General features: G+C 37.3%; 1 protein-coding gene across 2 annotated transcripts in view; it reads right to left on the reverse strand.

Moving 5' to 3' along the window:
- Positions 1–892: 892 nt before the first annotated feature.
- unm_hu7912 (un-named hu7912) overlaps positions 893–24697 on the reverse strand; it is a 32789-nt gene continuing 8984 nt past the window's right edge. Inside the window, exon 2 of one of the 2 annotated variants that reach the window (XR_010795396.1) lies at positions 893–1188. Coding sequence is in view for 1 of the 2 variants with exons in the window: in XM_066644920.1 (XP_066501017.1) it covers positions 10073–13216 (3144 nt within the window). In the remaining variant the exon portion in view is untranslated. Of the gene's footprint in view, positions 1189–8766; positions 13259–24697 lie in introns of those variants that run through there. The other variant, XM_066644920.1, reaches the window with a different exon arrangement.

Here is a 24697-nt window from a genome sequence, read left to right on the forward strand (position 1 = left end):
GCTCCCGAGGACGTCTCTGCAGGAACCCCTGCACCCGAGGATTACCCCCTCAGATCCGGGGAAATTTTTTGGGGGGGTGGGGGGCTGTTAGCCTCAAATCACTGGACATGGGAGGTGAGGCTAACATGGGCGCATCTCCGGGGGAACTACGGTCAAAGAAGTCCCTCAAGAGTGCGCCCATCATTTCGCCTAAACGTTCATAGGAGTGTGCCAGTCAATAATTATCAAAAAATCTGAAACTTTCAAATCAAGATGTCTAGTATATACAAATGAACCTGTACCATTAATGGCATGTCTTACATTAACCCCTGTAACTCCTGTATACTTTACTCAAATCAGATGAACTTTCAGAAATTTCTTCAACACATGATTCTGAGGTAGCATGCATATGTTAGTGCACAAAATATTATAGGAACACTATAATACCTAGTTATGTCTTTTTGGTTATATCTCAGCATCTATAAGGTGTATTAAGTTGACGTTTGGCATGCTGGTTGTATAAGCAACCCTACAACTGGATACGGGCAAAATTATTAATTTCATCGGCCAATCAAATTTCAGCAGGTGTTTGACAGGCTTAACACTAGAATTACCAGGATTTTCATATGACCACTTTTTCTACCAGAGGCTGCCAAATGCCCAGTCATCATGAAATTTCAGTGGTATGGCCATGGACACACTGATCAGATTTAGTTTCGGTTTCAGATAGCTTTATTGGCATGACTGTTATTAGAACAATGCTGCCAAAGCATTACAACAAGAAACAATAACATAAAATACAAGAAAAATAAAAGAAAAGCAGCAACACAAAAATAATAATTAAAATAGATGTTTTGGCAACAAAAAACATATATATATATATATATATATATATTATAAGTAGGGCGGCATGGTGGCGCAGCAGGTAGCGTCCCAGTCACACAGCTCCAGGTTGTGGGATCTAGTCCCGTTCGGGGTAACTGTGTGTGAGGAATTTGGTGTGTTCTTCCTGTGTCCGCATGGGTTTTCTCCGGGTGCTCTGGTTTCCTCGCACAGTCCAAAAACACACGCTGGTAGGTGGATTGACGACTCAAAAGTCTCCAAATGTGTGAGTGGGTGTGTTGCCCTGTGAATGACTGGTGCCCCCTCCAGGGTGTATTCTCGCCTTGCACCCAATGATTCCGGGTAGGCTCTGGACCCACCACGACCCTGAAATGGATAAGCGGTTACAGATAATGAATGAATGAATGTTTTAAGTAGGGAAGGGTGGGGTACAGTGAGGTGGGTCTTACACACTGTCTCTCAGGCGATGACAGGCTGATTCCCACTGTCCAGTTAGGAGGGGGGCTGTGTACCCCTCTTCCAGGATTATCTCTAATTTCTCCAGGTCTGTGAGTCTGTGATAATTTAGGATCAGCTGTTTAAACCTGCTGGAAAGTGCTCTATAGTTTTTCAAAATTTTTGACAGTGAAGGAGGAAGTGCATCTCAGGACTGTTTATACCTGCCCTTCTCTACGGCCAGGTGTGAGCTGGTACTGAGCTGGTCAGAATCCATCTCTGCTGTGGGTCTCTGACCAACACACACTGTACAGCATCAGATGAACTGCTACATTTACAAGGTGGACCAATGAGGTGTGTGTTTAGCAAATTGGACAGTGAATGGACACCGTAATTTAAAACTCCGCGGCGCTGATGTGTCTGATTCACTTGTACCAGCACAACACACACAACAAACACCAGCATCAGATGGCAGTGCTGCACTGAGAATGATCCAACACCCAAATCATATCAGCTAAATGGAGGTCCAGTAGAGGTCCTGACCATTGAAGAACAGCATGAAAGGGGGGAAATAAAGTAATAGAGCAACAAATGGTCTGTATTCTTTAATTATAAAACTACTAAGTGCTCCTCTATTGTCTGTATAAATTAGAGAATAGAAAGTGATTGTAGAAACAAGGAGCTGGTTATCAAAGTATGGTACACACACACACACAATCCAACAACAATGCAAAGACATGTAAGGCTACATACTAGCAAATATGTACTCTCCACTATGCTGCTTCACCACAATGAATATCAGATGCCAAGAGAGCCCGCACTCACCACAGATCCCTTCTCCTCCATTCTCATTGCATCTCCCCACACACAGACTGAGAAGCCCACAGAGAGATCACACTCAGAAATGCTGAATATACAAAAATACACAATAATTTTGCAAATGCGAATAAGACCACGTACTTGCAAATGTAAGCAAAATTTACACATAGAATGCAGGGAACCTGTAAATCGCCGGTTGCGGCTATATTTAGGGTTCAAGCACCTAATATATATATATATATATACAGGGGTTGGAAAATGAAACTGAAACACCTGGTTTTAGACCACAATAATTTATTAGTATGGTGTAGGGCCCCTTTTGCGGCCAATACAGCGTCAATTCGTCCTAGGAATGACATATACAAGTCCTGCACAGTGGTCAGAGGGATTTTAAGTCATTCTTCTTGCAGGATAGTGGCCAGGTCACTATGTGATGCTGGTGGAGGAATACTTTTCCTGACTCGCTCCTCCAAAACACCCCAAATATTTAGATCTGGTGACTGTGCAGGCCATGGGAGATGTTCACTTTCATGTTCATCAAACCAATCTTTCACCAGCCTTGCATGTGTATTGGTGCATTGTCATCCTGATACACGGCACCACCTTCAGGATACAATGTTTGAACCATTGGATGCACATGGTCCTCCAGAATGTTTCGGTAGTCCTTGGCAGTGACAAACCCATCTAGCATAAATATTGGGCCAAGGGAATACCATGATATGGCAGCCCAAACCATCACTGATCCACCCCCATGCTTCACTCTGTGCATGCAATAATCTGGGTGGTACACTTCTTTGGGGCTTCTCCACACCATTACTCTCCCGGATGTGGGGAAAAAGTAAATGTGCACTCATCAGAGAACAATACATGTTGCACATTGTCCACAGCCCAAGATGTGCGCTCCTTGCACCATTGAAACCGACGTTTGGCATTGGCATGAGTGATCAAAGGTATGGCTATAGCAGCCCGGCCGTGTATATTGACCCTGTGGAGCTCCCGACGGACAGTTCTGGTGGAAACAGGAGAGTTGAGGTGCACATTTAATTCTGCTGTGATTTGGGCAGCCATGGTTTTACGTTTTTTGAATACAATCCTGGTTAGCACCCGAACATCCCTTTCAGACAGCTTCCTCTTGCGTCCACAGTTAATTCTCTTACTGGTGCAATGTGCAATTAGTGAAGATTGGCCACCAGGAGGGTAGGTGCAGTTGGTTACCTACTACTCAGGCAAGTGAAATGACCCAAATCAGCCTGAGTGGCGCTATATAGCTAAATTTTGCGTTTTTGTCTATATCTTTTTAATGATGGCACCTAAGCTGAAAATTCTAACTGCATTTTATTCAGTCAAGTTTTGCACATTTTTGACTCATGGTGTCAAATCCATGTTACTCCACCCTTGTGGCTTCTACAAGTTTTAAAAATAATTGAAAAATCTTAAACAATGATTACATTTGTGCTTGATTCCTTACTGATATTCAGTTTCAAAGATTGAGAACAGCTGTGCCAGAAGTGGTACAAGCTTTTAGTGCTTGACTTTGAATGCAGAGTGTCGGGGATTTAAAACCTGTGTCTGTTTCATTTGGTGTGTTTCATGCTCCTTATTGATCCCAACAGTAAAAGAGTGCAATAAAAAAGTCATCAACCATGTGCCACAAGTGGAGCAAACAGACGGTGATTGAACTTAAAACTGGACAGCGTAGGATTGATTCCTGCTGATGGTGAAGAAGAACATCAAAGTTGTCCTCATTTTTTGAGGTTATTTTATAAGTTTAACATAAAATGAAATACATTTTGACGGGATTACTTCAATCACTGCAACTCTGAAATGATGAATGACTACTTATTGATCCCAAATTTTAAATAGTGTAATGAAACCCTATTGTTTTTGTTAGGATTTATTTTACTCATTCTTGTTTTTATTCTGCCGCTTTTTTCTGCCTTAAAACGAATTGCATAGCCCAAAGTCTAAGACCTAGTTATTATTATTTTTCTCCTGAACAAATAAATCTGCACGAAAAACTGTAACAGCTACAGACACCAAAATCGTGACACTAAACGCTGGTAGCTAGAGAAAAAATTCTAATTTTCCCTGATTTTTGCCACCCGGACCATATATGTCCATCTAATTTCAAATTAGCTAATTTTCACTAAATGCAAAACCTACTTTTGTGAACTAGTACCTGGATTTTGACTCAAGATTGGTGAATAATTATTCATATTTTAAAAAAATATTTTAACATATTGACCATATGCAAATTATCCTCTCCTGTGATTTGCATATTTTACTCAAATTGAATGACACCACAGAGATTTATTACTGTTGAGATTCTGAGGTAGCATGTCAAAGATGGTGCACAAAGTCAGGTGGGGCACTGTAATAGTTAGGTAGCTGTTTCTCAGCATCTGAATGCCAGATAAAGCTGTCATCTTGCATTCTGCTTTTGTGGGTGATGCTGTAAGTGAGAAATTATGAATTGTTATGAAATTGAAATTGTTAACCTCATTGGCAAGTCAGATTTCAGCAGCTGTTTGACAGGCTTAATGTTGGCCAACTGTCAAGAACTTTAAATGGTATGTCCATGGAGGCACTTCCTATGTACCTAAAAAAATTTGTATCAATAGCCACTAGGGATCAAAATTCAGATTTTTAACATAAAAATACAAAATATCTCATTGAAAATTAAACATATTGAGATGGAATTTGGATTATAATATACACTGCATGTCTCACAACATTGCAATTGCATGTGTTGGCAAAAAGCATATGTTTTTTCTCATTGGTCAGTTATCTGAAAATAAATCTTTGAAGTAGTCTGTGGATTTTCAATCAATCGACATATAATTGGTTATTTTGCAATCTCCAGAGTTTGGAGGTAAATAATTATTTTAAAAAAGCATGAATTTTGGACATGGTGTCATTGCAACCTGTCAATGAATCCAAATGGGCAGAGCTTTAAACATTCTTTCAGCTGTAACTCAAACAAATTAAGCCCAATTGAAACCAACCTTGGTAGATAAATATACATACCCTGATGATGCATGTCAAATATGAACAAAATCCATCTGTAATGGGCGCTACAATTGGTTAATAAACTGTTGCATGAGTTTTTGTGTATTATAGCCACACCTAGGTATGAAGTTCATCACAACTTAATCATGTCATCTGATGAATTTTTGTAACATTTGGGAAAAGCGTTCCTGAGTCACTATATTTGTGTGCTTTGTTTAATACCATTACTGGGATGGGCTTGGAAGCCACACAGTGATGAAATTTTATTGATAATTATTAAAGATCAGTACCTTAGGGTTCTGCTAACACTATGTTTGGTAAAAATCCAGTGAGCAGTTTACATTGAAATATATGTGTGTTTGCACTTCCAAGCTGAATGCCTATAAATTCTTAATATTGCTCTAAATGTACTCAGGGTCATTGTTCATCTGTGCTTCTTTGCCCATGTTCATCTCTCGTCTTACCTTCATTCCATCAACTTACTGATGAGACTGGTCTAGAACTGCTCACTTGCAGTTCTCTCTACGAGAGAAGCATGGGGGCCATTGAAACTCTGTCCTCTGGTAACTATGGGGAAATATGCAGCTGTTATTTTAAGTAGCCTAAATCTGGCATTTATGCTGGTAGATCGGTCATTTGTTCAGATTTCAAAAGATGACCTTATATGTAAAAAGGCTGAGCTAATATGTTTGCACCAGTGTCCATAGTTGTGAATGTGTGATTGTCTGGATGTGTTTGATAAGCCTAGTGATTGACTGGCTCCCTGTTCAGGTTGTGTTGATGCCTTACTTCAAGTGGTACTGACCCACTGAGACCCTAACTATCTGTAGATTCAATACACTGGTGGCTATATATTTTTACGCATAGTCCTGATGCTTCTGGTAATGTTTGAAAGCACCAACATAAAACCATTGCAGAACACCTTCCATTTTAAAAGGATATGTGCATTTGAACGCCAGTTGGATTAATTCTTTTCAAATTTTATTTAAAAGACAAAAATACAATTACAAGATTTCCAGTGTTGTCAATTACCAACTTGATTATTTTTTAAAAATATAAACAAAATTTTTATTTGATGCCTGTAACACATTCCAATGAAGATGAGGATAAAAATTGTTGAACATTTGCCAGTGGAATTATGGCCATCCTTGCTAAATACAATACTGTGGAAGCTCACAGGCCTTGGGTTGCTTCATTTCACTGCCACCGATCTGCGCTGAAAATACCCAGTCAAGCAGACACATTCTATGTCTTAGATGCCATGCTATTGTAGCACAGTGTTCATCAACTCTAGCCCTGGTGACATGTTGACCTGCATGTTTTTTTTTTTTGTTTGTTTGTTTTTTGTTTTTTTGCTTTCTCTTTTCCCAACATATCTGATTTAACTAATAAGTTTATGAACAAGTATTTGCAGAGTTGCAGTAGGTGTGTTAAAGCAGCAAAACATCTACATTTTGCAGGGCAGGGTGCCTCCATGACCTGTGTAAAAACACTGTTGAAGCACATGCATAATTAAGCTTTTTTGTGTTGTTGAAATAACCATGGATTTCCCATGAAAATACATTACATTAATGAGAGCCTATAGCTCAATTCGGATGGGATTAGTTTTACATGGGGAGCTGTGGTAATGTAATTTTCCATAAGACATCAGTGCTATGTAAAGAGATATAAAAATACCTACAGGTTGTTTTGTGAATTTGAGCATGGTGTGTCGTTCAGCCGCTGAGATTTTACTTAAACCATATATTTAATCACTAAACACCTCCTTCAGTTCCTATGTTCAGTTCCACGTTTCAATTCAGAGAGGATTAATATAACCTGGTTTTATTTTTATTGCTCATTTTACAGTAGGTATAAGGTTCAGGAATCTTTCCTGAAACAGGAGCGCACACTCTGGAAAAATGACTGAAATTGTCTATTTGGATGGGATTAAAACCTCTGAGATACTCAGGGAATAATTATTTTACCCCCACATCCACAGGTAAAACTAATCCCATCCAAATAGGGCATGTCTCTCTAAAATCCAAATATATGTAAGATTAAAGATATCTTCACACATATGCAATATACAGATGTTGGCTTCTGCACATATTGGTTAGGTGCATAGCTGAAATGTGGACTTGTCTGACCACAGAATGTCTGGTTAAACATTATATGAGCTTAGTCACAAAGAACTGCTTTTCGGTTTTTGTCTTTCTCCTTGTGTAATAAGTGACAATGGTTCTCTTTAATTCTTCCAAGCCCAAGTATTTATATTTTTCCCTGCGACATGATGGTTTCTAATGCGATGCCATCCTGAGGACTCAAAGTATTTGGACATTCAGTTCAACAGTTTTTTCCAGATTTGCCTTTAACAGACTTTAATGTCTCCAGATTCTCTTTTTAATATGAATATGTATTGTTAGATGATGAAAGATTTTTGCAATTTCAAATCATGTGCTAATTTGAAAATGGTATAAATATTGAATGTTATAAAAGCTATATACTTAAGTTGGCCAGCCAAGACATTGGAAAAAATTATTTTTACTTTAATCAGTTAAATAGATACAGTTTTAAATAATTTTATAAAAATTTCAAACTTTTCTGGAATGGATTTTAGTGTAAGGATTACTTTTTAATTGTCATTAATTATGTACTGTATTGTAACCCCCCACTCCCAAATATCGCTTGCATTTACAGGTAGAAAAGCCAGTGGAAACTGTTTATCTCCTTTTAAATTTACATTAATGGGTGAACAGTGGTTTTGCATGTGTTGTATAATTAAAATGGAACAGAATAAGAAATATTAATATATGAAGCATAATGAACAAACTGCATTTAACGACATAAATTCAATTGGCTTAACAATATGACAATATCCCCACAAGATTATAATTATATAATAAATAAACAAATGTTGAAAATAACTGAATACAGGTACACGTTCCTTGTAGTGAGTTTCTGCCCACATATATTGATTTTTTCAAATAATAATGTAAAGTTATTATTGTATGCTAGTCATTTCACATGAAGTAAAATACAAAAAATCATTTTCATCACAAATATATACCTTATCACATTTTAAGAGCATTACCTTTACATACAATAACCATATATTATCTGCTTTTAATAGTTAAAGCCAACTATATTTTAAAAAAAATAGTGTCTTACAAATAAATTTGAATCACTTGCTATTGAGGATTAACATGTAATATGTATATTAAAAAGAATATATACAAAAATCAATGTTCAAATTAACATTAGCGGATCTGTGAGATTAACTCATATATGATTGCAATAGTTGTGTTGTATTTAAGTCTTAATATCTGATGTCCACAATAATAAAATGGTTATTCTTTAGTCCTAATGACTTTCACTTACCTTACTATTTCTCTTGTAACTAAGTTGACTTGGCCAATAGAAATAATACATCAAAATATTTGTTATAGAACAAATGCTATAAATAAAAAATAAACATAAAAGCTTTTTAAAACTGGTAGCCAATTAGAAGAACACGTGCCAATACTAATTTTGTTCAATGTAATACTACATTGTTTGGGATATATTGCAAGATGCATTGGAGAATTTAACATCTTAACCCAGTTTTATGTCAAAATGGCAAGTTGAAAAAATATAAGTGCAGTTGAAAAAAAGGTTGATTACTGAGGCACAGAACATGGTATAGTTACAAAGTTGCTCAACTGAGTGTTTCATTAGAAACAGAGACTAGAGTGATATCTGCATTTAGACCTATGAATAAATCATATTTAATTCATAGTGGAACCAAACCAAACATCCAGTTACCATCATGGTTATAAATTAAAATGCTGGAAATAGATTAACAGCCTATTCACAAGTAACTGATAATGTTCATGCAGTACATAAACAAACATGAATGTACAAAATCTAGGTGCTGTCCTACAGAGGTGTGGAAAAAGTGATGTTTTTATATCTTTTTTATCATGTCCTACACAACTGATTAAGTGCATGTACAGTACAGGCCTGTCTTCTTGACCCCTAAAATGGGGCAAGAGGTTTCCTTATGCTTTGAGGGCATTTGCTGGCATGGTTTGGGACCATTAATCCCCTTAAATGAAAGGGTCAATGCAAAATACATGGTACTGTTAACACCTGCATAAAATCAAGCATATATCCATGCAATAATCAAATACTCCTAGTACACTGTGCCTAAATTAAAAGCTTAAGGAATTTTTTACATGACTTTTTCAACACAAATCTGTCTTGCTAGAACTGCCTTGTCCTACAAGTCCTAAAATACCCAGTGTGTAAATTTGGAATCATGTGAACCACACAGTCACTGGATTCTTTAGCAGTGAAAAAGTGCTCTTTGGCAACTTGTGCTATGACAGACAAATCTGGCATTGTATAGCATTATGCACTTCCAGCTTTGTAGCCACAGATTTGGAATTAGTCTTTCTTTTTAAATATTGCTTGCACTTAATAAGTTAACCTGGTAGAACTGGCTTACATAGAGCTCTAACTTCAATCATACAGAACACTGCTGGGATACTTTAACATTGTCATATTTAACACAACCAGCATTCTAAAATATTTTTGAAAATTATATACCCTAAGCCTTTTATTTTAGTAACAGCTACATAGTATTGCTTTGTAATAAATTTGTAAAAAATATGCCAGCCTTGCTTAAAATTTGAAAATGCCAAAAAAATAAATAAATTGGTATTGCGGTGGGTTCTGCATTTGCAGCACCGCACATTACCTTTAATTACTGTAAATCTCTAGATAAATAATGTACTTATGTATCAATAAACAAAATGTGCTCATATCAGCTTTTTACCTTTCTGCAAACTGAATCCCACAGGCAATTTGTCATACATTTTATACTGGCCAGGCGAGCAGATATTTACAATTGCATTTACAGTAGTAAAATACATATGTACAAACTTTCATATATTCGTATTTTACACAAATAATGCTCCATAAAGATAAAGGCATTTGAATCCACTGGATACCAATGCATTGAGGCTTATATAATGTCATCTAGTAGGTGTGGTGCCCCAATCCAATCTAGTTTTCTTGGCTCTGAAGCTGCCATGATCATACACATGAATTGTTTCCCTGTTCTCTTATCTATGGGATAGATAGTGGTGGGAGTGAACCTCTTGTTGTTTTCTACAAACTCACAGAGTTGGTTGTATATTTCTGGAAATTCATGGCGAAGGAAGACTCCTCTTGTTCTGAGTTCTTTTTGGATATTTATGAAACAGATCTCTCGTGCTTTCCTGCCATCTTGTCCCTCTGTGTCAATATCGCATGTCCCGGGTGGAGGGGTGAGAATTAGTGTCTCCATGTCATTCTCTTTCTTTAAAAGCTTTTTATCTGGGCTTGAGGAGGATAAAGACAACTTGGCAAATTTGCGAACTGCTGCTGCTTGTGACCTGGGTGAAGGTCTATTAAGCACTAAGTCACCAATACCAATCGATACATTCAAAAGGAAACATTCACTGGGATCATACTCCTTGCCTGCATCATGGAGTTCTTTGTAGTATTCCCCAAGGCTGTCTTTGAAGCTGTCCAGTTCTTTGAGGGATAAATATGTAGGAGAAAAAGCAATGCTCTCAAGTCCAGCTTGGAGAAAATTATTTGCAGAACCAGGGTTTTGGAAACCTACGAAAAGGACTCCTTTGCCTCGGGACAGGTAGCCCACTTTAGCTATACGCGAAAAAGATTTATGAATATCAGACTGTTCTCTGCAGTGCTTCAGGATACGCCTACAAATACTATTCATGCGCCCGTACATACAGTTTTCTTTGTGGGTGTCCCAGTCCTCTCGTCTGCAGTTTCTGGAGCAATAATATGTGTAACAACTATGGCAAGACTTGAAATACAAAACAGCATTAAACAGAGTTTCCCTTTGCTGGCATTTGCTATTGGAGCACACTACAGAATCATCTTCATCTGCACTTTGGTTCACAGAGATGTCCTCAGCACTCCTGTGAAACCCCTCACATCCACTGTCAGGATCTTGAAAGGTATCTGGGCTGGTCTTTGAAGAATTTGTCTGCGTGTTTAGAAGTCCAGAATCTTCTTGTTTGGCTACTTTCTCTCTCTTCAACTGGTCATCATTAATCATGTGTTTGAGCTGGTCTATCAAGTCCTCTTTGGGCTGCCTACTGTTTTGAGATTTGTAATCAATGACCAAGTCAGATAACAACTCATCAAGTTGCTCAAGGCTCTGCTGCAAGGAATTGTTATTGTGTTTCTTCTCTGAAGGTTCACATGGATCTGAGGCTCTCACACAATTTTGAGGTTTCTGATTTTGAGCTTGTCTACCATTTGTCATATCCCAGCTTACTGATGCCCCATCTCTTTTTCTGCTGCTAGTACAAATATCATTGTCAGTTATGGTAATCTCTGGTGTAACAAACCACTGATATCCCATGCCAGATTTTTTGTCATTAGCACATTTCTCCAGAGAATTTTCAGAGAGGGACAAAGCAGCATACCGTCTTGGTGAACTTGAGAGTGTAATTATTACTGGTTTTTGTCTGTTGTCAGGAGAAACATTTTCTTTTCTTTGATATATATTTTCATAACTCCTGCCACGTGGAACAATGTACTCCTCCATGTGTGGAACAAGAATGTTCTCCCAGGACTTTGAATAATTCCTGACCTCTTCTCCTAATTGATGATCATTTAAGCATTTGGCATCCCACCGATTCATTGCAGGCACTTTCTGAGTTGTCATATGTGAAGATGGGCATTCACTGGAATATGTGGCTATGCTTGAACGGTACCAATCATCTGGAAACACATGAGACATATATGGAACTTGATGCCTTTCTGTATTTACTGGAAAGTGGTATTCTGTTGGGAAATGGCAAGATGGATGGTCAGAGCGAAAAGCATATGTTCTTGCACTTTCTCTACTGTATGCTCTTCCATGTGGTGTAGTCATAAAGTGTGATCCAGGTTCACTCAGTGAGTATGGTCTGTTGAAGTATGCATCCATTGATTCTCTGCGAGAGTCAGCATAGCATGAACGTACAGGCATTGTATAAACCCATGGGGACCTTGGCTCATTCATGTACTGCCCACTAAGTAAAGAGTTTTGATAGTTACTACTGTTAATACTGCACTGGTCCTCCTGAAAATAGGCTCTACCTGGTGGCTGGACTGGATATTTGGTAGGACCTTCTGTGAAGAAAAATTTTGTTGGAATGTTCGGGTTAGAAAGATTTCTGTATTCCCTTGGGTTTCTGGGAGAATTTCTGCCTAAAGAAAAATGTGCAGGCTGAGTGTAGCCACTGGACATACAGTTCGGATTATAAGGTTGCCTGCAGTCCATGCTGTAACATTCACTGGGAGTAGGTGTTCTTGAAGTGGGCATTTGGCGTGGCATAGACATACTCCTGAAGCTTGATGTGGAATACCGCTGCCAGGGCATGTCATTTCTGGCAGGGGAGAGTTTTCTCATAGTGTGCTGTAGAACTGCTGCATCTGGTTTGATATCAACTCTGTATCTAACATGAGGTGAGCTGGCTAGCTTGTCCTCTCTTTTCACATCAAAGCAATCAGATACACAAAGAGGTGCATTAGGCTGCAGCTTAATAGGATGCACCTCATTAATCAGAGTGCGATTTGTCTCTCTGCTTTGAGTCACCCCATCAGTCTTTTGCTTGTGGTACACAGGAGACTTGCTTTTCCTTGCTGAAGGTTGTGAGCCTGTAGGTATGGGTTTAAGGGTGGCTCGAATTTTGGGCACACTTTTTGACCTTGTTTTGCCTCTTTCTGATTCGTTGGTTTTAGCATTGTTGGTTTGCTGTTGAGAGAGTTTTGTGTCAAATAGATCAGGAGAGGAAAAACGAAGATGGTCCTGCTGCCCAATGCCATTCCATATAATATCTTTGTTTACTGCATGCCCCTCAATTTTGTCAGGATACTCCATGGACAAAGAAAAGGTATTTGGGTCATCCAGTGACTCAATAAAGTCAAAGCTACGGCAGTGTCTTTTGTTAATGGTTTTAAAGTTTTGATTTTGTGTTCCAACCATTTGTAAATCACATTCTTTAGTGGACTGAGAATACTTTGAGAGACCACAATTTGGGTCAGTTGTTATGTCTTGATAAAGGGCTGATACAATGATGTCAGGAGGATAAGTCCGTGTCATCTTAAGTGGACTCTTCTACTTTTATCCTTCAGATCATAACAACTGTAAAAAGAAAAAGAAAACACTTGAAGTGAATATAGGCCTCTAAATTTCCCTGTTGAATAAAAAAGTATTAAATTAATCAAAAATCATAGACGGTTTTACATTTGTCTTTACATTTCATGTCAAATCTTGTCTTACTGGAATTCTGTGAAGCTGCTTTGTGACAACATCAGTTGTGAAAAGCGCTATATAAATAAATTTGATTTGATTTGATTTGATAGACAGATTTCCTAAATTATACTGATGTAGAGTTTCTCTGATGTAAACATGCTTCAGTATACTAAGCTGGACATAATGCCAGATATAGGACTAAATTTAACATGCTGTGCTACAAATGAAAAGCGTGTCAATGTCTTAATTAAAGCCAGTAATCACTGACAAACTAGAAATTAAATGTGTCCTCAGATATTTAACACATTTTTAATATTAATCAAAATATTTAACATGTTGCACACAAAGTAATAAGAAGCATAAATATTTCCATAAATTAAATATTTCATATTCTTAATTTTAATTATAAAAAATATTACACACAAATGTTTTTATTATTATTAATATTTAACCATGTAAGATATGAAAAGCTCTAGAGAATAGTATAGAAAATAATTAGGTTTGCAAGAAAAAAAGAGGCAATTATTGAGATTTTGCCTTGCTCAATTTGGGGTCTGGCAGTTAAAAAAAACAAAAAAAAAAAAACGTACAACCTAAATATGCTCATTTCAACTTCACTTACACTTAATGGAGAAGATCATATATATATATATATATATATATATATATATATATATATATATATGTATGCTGCAGGAGTTTTGGAAACCCTCAGTGTCACTGCTGGATTGAGAACAGTCCACTAGCCAAAAATATCCAGCCAACAGCATACTGTGGGCAGCATACAATTACTGCTGGTGACTGGCAGCAAAAAAGTGTTAAAAGTTACACACATCTCTCCTAGGTCAGTTATCAAATGATCTAATGGCAGCTTCCAATGCAACTTGATGGGATATAAATGATCAGGGCTTGTTATGCATTCAATTATACGCAAAGGTTTTAATAAAAAAAAAAAAACACACATTTTATAAAATTCCAAGAATGTTTCCTCACAATTTGCTAGCTCTCTAGTCTGTTTGCATACTCGGAATTGATCTAATAAAGAGCAAACTCTCACTCCAGTATGTTAGGCTCTCTCTCTCTCTCGCTCTCTCTCTTTCTCTCGCTCTCTCTCTCTCTCTCTCTCGCTCTGCTTATGGCAGAGTAAAGCATCTGGAGTTTTTAGAAACAAACGTTCGAATGCATGAACCAACATGAGGATATTGCTTGATTCCTGCTCTATACACTGTCAGAAAAATTGTCACATATATTATACTCATTCATTACACACAGACTGATATATTTCAAGTGTTTATTTCTTTTAATTTGATGATTATAACTGACAACTAATGAAAACCCCAAATTCAAAATCTCAGAAAATTTGAATATTACTTAAGACCAATACAAAATTAGCATGGAGTCAATCAGTCTTTGGCACTGCTCAGGTGTTATAAGAGAGCCGAGGTTGCTCTGATAGTGGCCTTCAGCTCTTCTGCATTGACGGGTCTGGCGTATTGCATCTTCCTCTTCACAATACTCCATAGATTTTCTATGGGGTTAAGGTCAGGCGAGTTTGGTGGCCAATTAAGGACAGGGATACCATGGTCCTTAAACCAGATACTGGTAGCTTTGGCACTGTGTGCAGGTGCCTAGTCCTGTTGGAAAATGAAATCTGCATCTCCATAAAGTTGGTCAGCAGCAGGAAGCACGGAGTGCTCTAAAACTCCCTGGTAGACAGCTGCGTTGACCTCAGAATACACAGTGGACCAACACCAGCAGATGACATGGCACCCCAAACCATCACTGACTGTGGAAACTTTACACGGGACCTGAAACAACGTGGATTCTGTGCCTATCCTCTCTTCCTCCAGAATCTGGGACCTTGATTTCCAAAGGAAATGCAAACTTTCATCAGAGAGCATAACTTTAGACCACTCAGCAGCAATCCAGTCCTTTTTGTCTTTAGCCTGGACGAGATGCTTCTGATGCTGTCTCTTGTTCAAGAGTGGCTTGACACAAGGGATGCGACAACTGAAACCCATGTCTTGCATACGTCTGTGCATGGTGGTTCTTGAAGCACTGGCTCAGTCACAGTCTTTGTGTCACAGTGTTAGGCCCTGCTTGTGTAAGGTGTCAATGGTCGACTTTTGGACAACTGTCAAGTCAGCAGTCTTCCCCATGATTGTGTAGCCTACAGAACTAGACTGAGAGACCATTTAAAGGTATTTTGAGTTAATTAGCTGATTTGAGTGTGGCACCAGGTGTCTTCAGTTTTGAACCTTTTCACAATATTCTAATTTTCTGAGATACTCAATTAGGGGTTTTCATTAGTTGTCAATTATAATCATCAAATTAAAAGAAATAAACACTTGAGATATATCAGTCTGTGTGTAATGAATGAGTATAATATACAAGTGTCACTTTTTGAATGGAATTACTGAAATAAATCAACTTTTTCATGATATTCTAATTTTATGACCAGCACCTGTATGTGTAAATTTCATTCATTCATTAACTACTAGACATGCTTAGAGCATGTATGTGATTTATAAATAATATCTTTAAGGGTTGCCAGAATTCTTAAAAAGTCCAAACATATTTTTTTTACCATATAATATAAATAACTAAAGTAAGAAAGAAACAATAGTTAAAAAGATAAATAATTAATTGTTTCATTTAAGAGTTACATTTTGAAACAAAGCCTTATTTTTATATTTTAAAAGTTATTTTATATTATTTATATTATAATATTATATGTTATTTATATTATAATAGTTATTAATGACACATTGTATGGAAGTTTTTTGTGACAATATTATATGAATAATTCAATAAATATGTCACTAATTTAATGATATTTTTTATTAAATGTTAGTTTTAACAATTTAATTTAATTTTGAAAAAAAGCTTATAATTGTATATGATATTTTTAAGAGTTACTTAATCATGCAGTGTTAATATTTTATTGTTTTATTGAAATTATTACATTCACACAAGAGAAGATGTAAAATATCCTATGCCAATCCATTAGAGAGGCCTACCACATTTTCTTCCTACCTGCAGCCACAAAATTCCTGTTAAATCCTACACCTCAACACTAAGGTTGCTGTGGCCATTTATGATTCAATCAGCAGCCAGCTGTCCTCAACAACTACGGTTACTCATTGAACCCAGCCCTTGAGTACCCAAAAACACCCACTGTATCACTAGCTCTTCACAGAGGTCATCAGGTAGGCTCTATGTGACTTTTCTATATGGTGTTTCACTGAATTAAGCCCACAACACCTTCAGAAGATTAAACAGTGAAATCTGGCATCCCAGACTCACCCCCACATCTAAACCAGCTTTACAGACTAACCTTACCCTTGACCATCAACAACCGTAAATTCACAATGACCTCCCTGGTGACTAAGGCTGTACCTAGCCCATCTGGCAGCACTGATGCATGCTCAGTACCACCAGTTCCATGTGAATTTTATGTGCTACATCACCAACAATCACATTAGCATATCTACAGTAATAGCATTTCCCCAAGTAATCCCCAAGTAATAAGCTCTCCTTATCCACAAGCACTGACTAGATCTTTCAGTTGTTTCTGATAACTTCTTCACGGTTGCCCTTAGTTTCCGGCCCCTGATACCGGACTAACACAAGCAGGGATGTGACCAACTTGACTACAAATCCCTTAACACCTATCTCCACCAGTCTTACATGAGCCAGCCACTTCAGCTGTACTTCAGTTTTTCCTTTGAATGCTTCATCTACTGCATCCTCAAATGGAACCATTAACTCTATTAAATAAACTATCCATTTACTTTCAGAATAGAGCACAATGTCTGGCCTCAGTGTAGTTAACACCATGCACTTTGGGACCTGCAGCTTTTTTCCTATGTTGAGCATTTTCCAATCTCGTGCTTCACCCCATCTACCATCTATTTGTAGCCTGGGCACATTCTTGAAAACTTTCCCCGTCATGCACAAACCTAACTATTTTATTACTATAGCCACTCGTTAGTGCATTAACCCCTAGCCGTTTGCTGTCCAACAAACATGCTAAAACCCTTAGCACCTGATTATGTCTCAATGTATACCAACCCTGTGACAAACCAACTTTACCAGCTGATAGAATATGTTTCAGCGTGCCAACCCCTATACATAATCCACAACTAGGGTCTTCACCTACCAACTGTCCAAGATTTTGCGGTGTTGGAAGGACGTCATAAGTTGCTCCCAGCAAAAACTTAATATGACTTGCCTCCATCTCACACAACTCTTGCCAGGAAATCTTCCGCTTCTGTAGATTCTCCCATCGAAGCCAGTGGCTTTGTTTTGTCTGTGATGCTGCTGTTGCCCACCGTGTCTCCTCTTCCTGCTCGTGAATAAAACTAGTCATCATTTGCCTTCTCTACTGTGATGTGGTCTTACGAAAAGCTTTCCATGAATCACCTGACCCAAGGTCTGCTCTTACACCAGTTCAGCATTTATTCCCACAACTTCCGACAACTGCACTATACCATCTACCTAAACTCTTCACTGGACTCCAGTACTGTAGGGATCATTTCTCCTTCAATCAAATAATTTTCTTGCACAAGTTTTCCTTTGATAATCAATAGACTTCTAGACTTGCTTGGTTTAACTTTCTGCCTAGCCAACCTTAAGTTATCATTTAACATTTATGCAACCTCTCCCTGCCTACAACCCAATCAGAGGCTCTAATTACAACCTCCATTGCCATTGTAAATGCTAATGGTGAAATCATACATCCAGCCATTATATCTATTTCTAATCGCTACCATGATGTAACAAATTCCCCTGTACTAAAGCAAAACTGAATATCCTCAAAGTATTAAGCCTGGTAACCTTATCTTTCACCTGAAAGAAATCAAAAGCTTTCCACATACATTTATGTGGCACTGAGCCAAATGCAACAGTTAAATCTAGAAAAACGACATGTAAATCATTATCCTCTTTCTTTGCTGTCTGAATCTGATGCCAGATCATGCTGCTATGTTCCAAACATCCTGCAAAACCAGAAACCCCTGCCCCACATCTTGAACCTCACTCCATTTTGGTGGGCTAACCTCAATTTGCCACTTGATTTCACCTAATGGTGGAATATCCTGTGGCAACTCTAATACCTTTGCCTTATCTGTATACACAGTTGAAATGTTTCTCTAATTCCCATTTTCCAACTTTTAAACTCCCAGATTTCTGACCAAAGGTCATCACATAATTAAATGGATTTCTAAAGAATGCTGCCCTTGCATATTCCTTCTTTTCCTCATGTTCTCTGCTCTTCTTAACACTGCCAGCCTACCCTTAATCTCTTTCTGTATTATTTTAATGTCATTTCTTCCTCTTCCCCTACTTGTCTCCACTGCTTTCTAAGAGCCCTTATCTCCTGAATTAGTTTATCTATTTCTTGTCCCCTTTGCTTTTTCTGCAACATACCGAAACCTTGCCATTGTGTATTCGTAAATAACTATACCTAATCTATACAATTTCTTCTCTGCTGATCCCTTCAAGCCAGCCAATATACCTTTCAAATCACCATTTATACACTTCCACCCTACCTTATCTCCTGCAGCTGGCCATTTTACCTTTATTCTCTGCCCTGTTCCATTCTCTTTCGCTCCTTGTTTTACCCTCTTGTATTCTCTACCACCCCTCTGGTTAACATTGGATTCACCTTCCTGTACATTTGTGCTGGTGTTCTCCTCAGTAGTAGCAGAGGTGTTGATACCCTGTGAACATATTCAGCTTTAATGAATAAGGACCAATGTGATAAAACTGACACAGCTGAAAATGTGAAGGTAAAGAAGGTTGATTAACAGATAATTAGCTGGGTTACTGTATAAGATACAGTATAAACTAATAAACTTAATAATAAACTAGTTAGTATTATATTTACTAATAATTAATTATTAATTCAAATAATTAGTGGCATTAATGCACGAGTACTAGTAAGTTATGTTACTTCTTTACATAAATTAACATACTTACTAATTTATTAACAATGGAGTAAGTAGCAGTTAGTGCACAGATAATGAGTAATTAAGATATAAACTTAAGCAATAAAACACACACGACTGTTATACAATAGTTTGGGTAATAAATCATGAAATATATAAATGGAACTTTGAAAGTGGTGTCAAAATTTCTTTTTATGAAATTAGTAAATTCTTCCACCAAATTATAGTTCCTCAACAAGTAGCTTGTTGCTACATCCAGTAACAAACTCTACAGCACTGCACCTACCACTACAGGATCACTAATGTGCTGAGTTAACTACGTGATTTTTATCGGTTTTAGTATTCTCTAAGTAAACTGAAGTTTATTTGTTTATTGGTGTGAAACATGAACTGAAGCTAATTTAGCAGTGAAAAATGTGATAACATCAACTGAGCTGCAGCATAGATAGTTGTGAAAAATCTGTACTATTATCCGTAATATGGTTAGCCTGTTAGCAGTATGTGTTTTCAGTTATTTTACTTTACTTTATTAAATACCAAACATGTTAGCATGAGGGTGAAGCACCAAAATATCCTGCATTTATTGTTTTGAGTTTTGTGGTGGCTTTTTTCTCTCAACTTATAAATAAAATAATTTATTTATTTCAAAAATAAATTATTTTAAAAAGAAAAATGTGATTATGTAAGGATCTGAGTTTTTTCCACTGAAAGGTTTGTATTTTTTAGTATGGTTCAGAACTAGGACTAGGTTTTAGTTATGTACAATGTTGATAAAAAATGGTGCTAGAAAGGTTGTCTCTCCCATTAGATAGCCTTGAAACCATCTGTTCATCCTGCTGAGACAAGGCTGATCAGCATTCTCACATCTCCAAATAGAACACACACACACAATGTCTCCTTCAGCAAACAAACACATCTAGAGTATGCAATGTAATGTTCATAATATCTACTTAATTACTCAAATTATAAATCTGCATTAAAAAAGTTAATATTCTCTGTCTCAGCTTTTGGAAGAAATTTAGTAAGACATATAATTATGTGGAAACTGTAATCAACCCTGTCAATACTAAGATGCCCTAACACCTGTGTATTGCTGATATATGTGGAAATCACTGGGTACAATGTTTCATAATATTAACCCCAACTCCAAATGTCATTAAAGACCCACATATCTGGATACAATGCTCATAACACAATAACAGATAATAGTTTCATAGTACATATGTCAATTTCATTTTCCCAAGGCAGATATGATGGCCTGCTTATTTTATCCAAATTGGCCAGTGAGCAGGCATTCTCAAAGTAAAGTGCAGGGACAGTGGCCCAATCAACCACACCATTATGACCACTTCCTTGTTTGTAATCTCACTGTCCATTCTCTCAGCTAGACTCTCCATACAGGGGCATTTTTTATATGCTACAATTACAGATGCTAGTCCATCTGTTTCTCTACATACTTTTTTGCCATCTTTCACCCTGTTCTGGCACCTACAAAACCACTATAGAGCAGGTACGATTTGATGCAGGTACGAGATGATTCTCAGCACCATCTGTGGTGGTGTTGTGCCTTGGTATGAGTGTATCAGACACAGCAGTGCTACTGGAGTTTACTCAGTGCTGCTGTGTCTACTCTCTGTTCACTTAAGTAGACACACATTATTGTATCACTGTAACTGCCTTGCGCCCAATGATTCCAGGTAGGCTCCAAACCCACCACGACCCTGAACTGGATAATCGGTTACAGACAATGAATGAATGAATGAATGAATATAAGTTACAGTGGAATCTGGAACCACAAGACTTGAACAATTGTGTTCAAGTTTTCTAACCTACAAAAAGGGGGCACTTCATAAAACGTTTGGGAAACACTGCTCTAATCCCTGGCTGGATATTTTTGGTTGTTGGGCTATTCTCAGTCCAGCAGCAACACTGAGAGGTTTAAAAACTCTAGCAGCACTGTTGTCTGATCCACTCTAAACAGTTTTTCTATCAATCTACTAAGACAGGCACTACAACAACTGCCTCTTATTGAGGAAATGCGAGACATAAATTGGTACTAACATCAACATGCCACAAAAGACCTAGCTAGCATTATTTTAAACCCAAATAATTAATGGTTTTTCCTTAGTAACATTATAAAAGCTTTAACATAGTACAGATTACTTTACTGGTTGTCACAATGTTGCCACAACGTAACCATGGTTGCTGTACAGCTGATGTGAAGTGTAAAGAAATAAGAGACATTAGTTTTTAAAGGAACAAGGTTGGTTTTATTAATCTCACAGCCTTAGCAAATGCAAAAAATATATATAATAATGCAAACCTGCCAAAACATCTTTCAATCACAATCCTTTCATTTCACTGTCAAGAGGAAACTGTAAATTATTAGTGGGACTGTGTGTTTAATTTAGACTAGTAAAACATAAATACAAATTTTACAAACTTTAGGCTTTAGAGTGCTGTAAGTAACAAAACCAGACAATCCACCTGCATTGCTTTCCAAAAAAGTGGAATTTAAGTCAGGTTCCAATATGGTGCAGCTACGAAACCAGCAACATGGCAGTTCTCTAAAATAGAGACTGAATTCTTGAAGAGGGAGGAGGTGATGAATCTGTTTAAAACCTTAACCTTAACAGGAACACTTTCAAACAGGTGATATACCATCAAGGGCTTGAACAGTTTGCTCTATAGGGATTGAATTCTGTTGGTGCATACAAAAGTCCAAAAAGCATAATGAAGTATATGGTGAAATCAAAACACCTTCCATCACCACTGCTCCCTCGATGACAATGACCATGTTCATAAGTGTCTGTGGTGTTGTCTGAGCTAGGTCATACTCTCATCAATTCAACAATTATTTTATTCCCCTCTTGGGTAAGACTTACTGGGATTGGTATCCTAAGGGAAAAATATATATGCAAAATGATGATGTCCTTGCATGTTCACTCTATAACACTATTTCTAGAAATAGTAACACTATTTCTGAAACATGCTACAATAAAATTAAATATATTTTCAAGCAATGGGATTTTCTGTCTCATTTACATTTGATTTTATTATCAAATGTACTTACAGAAAATTTCAGGCAAATCTTCTAAAAAAATTTTATCTACTATACTGTGCAAAAGAGACGTTTATTACACGTTTATTACTATTAATTTGAAAACCTTGCGGTGCTCCAACACCCTCATCCATGTGCCAGTGGTGTAGGCAAAATAAGTAAATACTTTTGTTTCTGAATTTTTGGAAAAACACATTTTAGTATGTGTGTGTGTGTGTGTGTGTGTGTGTGTGTTCAGTTTCTTGCAGGGCTTACAGTAAAATGAATATAGTAATGTATCTCTTAAAAAATAATAGGTTATTGTGATGTTTCTAATCTTTGTTTACAATAAAGTGTCAGCAGATAGAGCAATTGGCATACAGGACTATAGTAATCAAGGCTGCAACATGAAAATTTGTTTATTTATTTTGGATTAATGATTGAAAGAATATTTTCTCAACTGTACACAATACAGAGAGAGAAACAGCGACCACTTTCAGTAACAATTTAATGCTCAACAATCTTAATTAATCTCAAGGCCATTTATCTTAGCATTATGAGACGAGTGACAAAATTCAAAAATAAATACAACCCCAGATACATTGAAGTTTGTAAGTTGTGTAAAACAGAATATGATGCTTTGCAAATCCTTTTCAACCTATAGTCAACTAAATACACTACAAAGAGAAGATATTTAATGTTCAAACAGATAAACTTTATTGTTTTTTTTGTTTTTTTGCAAATATTCCCTCATTTTGAATTTGAGGCCAGCAACATGTTCCAAAATGTTCCCTTTCATTTTAACTACACTCAATAAGCGTTTGGGAACTGAGGACACTAATTGTTGAAGCTTTGTAGGTGGAATTCTTTCCCATTTTTGCTTGATGTACAACTTCAGTTGCTCAACAGTCCAGGGTCTCCATTTTCATATTTCTCCTTTCCATATATTTCCTTCATAATGTGCCACACATTTTCAATGGGAGACAGGTCTAGACTGCAGGTAGGCCAGTCTAGTACTCACACACTTTTACTACGAAACCACGCTGTTGTAACAAGTGCAGAATATGGCTTGGCTTTGTTTTGCTAAAATAAGCAGGGATGTCCCTGAAAAAGATGTTGCTTGGATGGCAGCATATGTTGCTCCAAACCTGTATGTACCTTTTAGCATTAATGGTGCCTTCACAGATGTGCAAGTTACCCATACCATGGGCAATAACGCACCCCTTTACCATCAGAGATGCTGGCTTTTGAACTTTTTGCGCTGATAACAATCCGGACAGTCCTTTTCCTCTTTGGCCCAGAGGACACAGCGTCCAATGATTTCCCAAAACAATTTGAAATGTGGACTCGTCAGACCACAGGACACTTTTCCATTTTGTGTCAGTCCATCTCAGATGAGCTTGGGCCCAGAGAAGCCAGTGGTGTTTCTGAGTGTTGTTGATATATAGCTTTCGCTTTGCATGGTAGAGTTTTAACTTGCACTTGTAGATAGAGCGATGAACTGTGTTCACTGGCAATGCTTTTCTGAAGTGTTCCTGAGCCTATGTGGTAATAGCCATTACAGAATGATGTTGTTTTTTTTAATGCAGTGCTGCCTGAGGGATCAAAGGCCATGGGCATTCAATGTTGGTTTTCAGCCTTGCCGCTTACTTGCAGAGAGTTCTCCAGGTTCTCTGAATCTTTTGATGATATTATGGACTGTAGATGATGAAATCCCTAAATTACTTGCAATTGTAAATTGAGAAAAATTGTTCTTAAACTGCTGGACGATTTGCTCACTCAGTTGTTCACAAAGTGGTGAACCCATCCTTGCTTGTGAACGACTGAGCCCTTCGGGGATGCTCCCTTTATTCCCAGTCATGACACTCACCAGTTTCCACCTGTTCACCTGGAATGACAAAAACTGGTGTTTTTTGAGCATTCCTCAACTTTCCCAGTCATTTGTTGCCTCTGTCCCAACTCTTTTGGAACGTGTTGCAGGCCTCAAATTCAAAATGAGTGAATATTTGCAAAAAACAATAAAGTTTATCCGTTTGAATATTAAACATCTTGTCTTTGTAGTGTATTCAATTGAATATAGGTTGAAAAGTATTTGCAAATTCTCGTATTCTGTTTTTATTTATATTTTACAAAACGTCCCAACTTGGGCTTGTAATATGTTAAGTGGCTACACACTATACACTGATATATTTGAAGTTATATTGAGTTGTTAAGGTTAAATGCTAAAATGTATAAATGTATGCTAAAAGACAAAAATAAATGTATAACTTGTACTTGATGTTTTTTTTACTCCCTTCTGTGTCTGTTGTTTATAAGGTGGAAGAGAATTACATATGA

This window comes from Hoplias malabaricus, chromosome 14, assembly GCF_029633855.1.
Source record: "Hoplias malabaricus isolate fHopMal1 chromosome 14, fHopMal1.hap1, whole genome shotgun sequence".
Taxonomy (NCBI): Eukaryota; Metazoa; Chordata; class Actinopteri; order Characiformes; family Erythrinidae; genus Hoplias; species Hoplias malabaricus.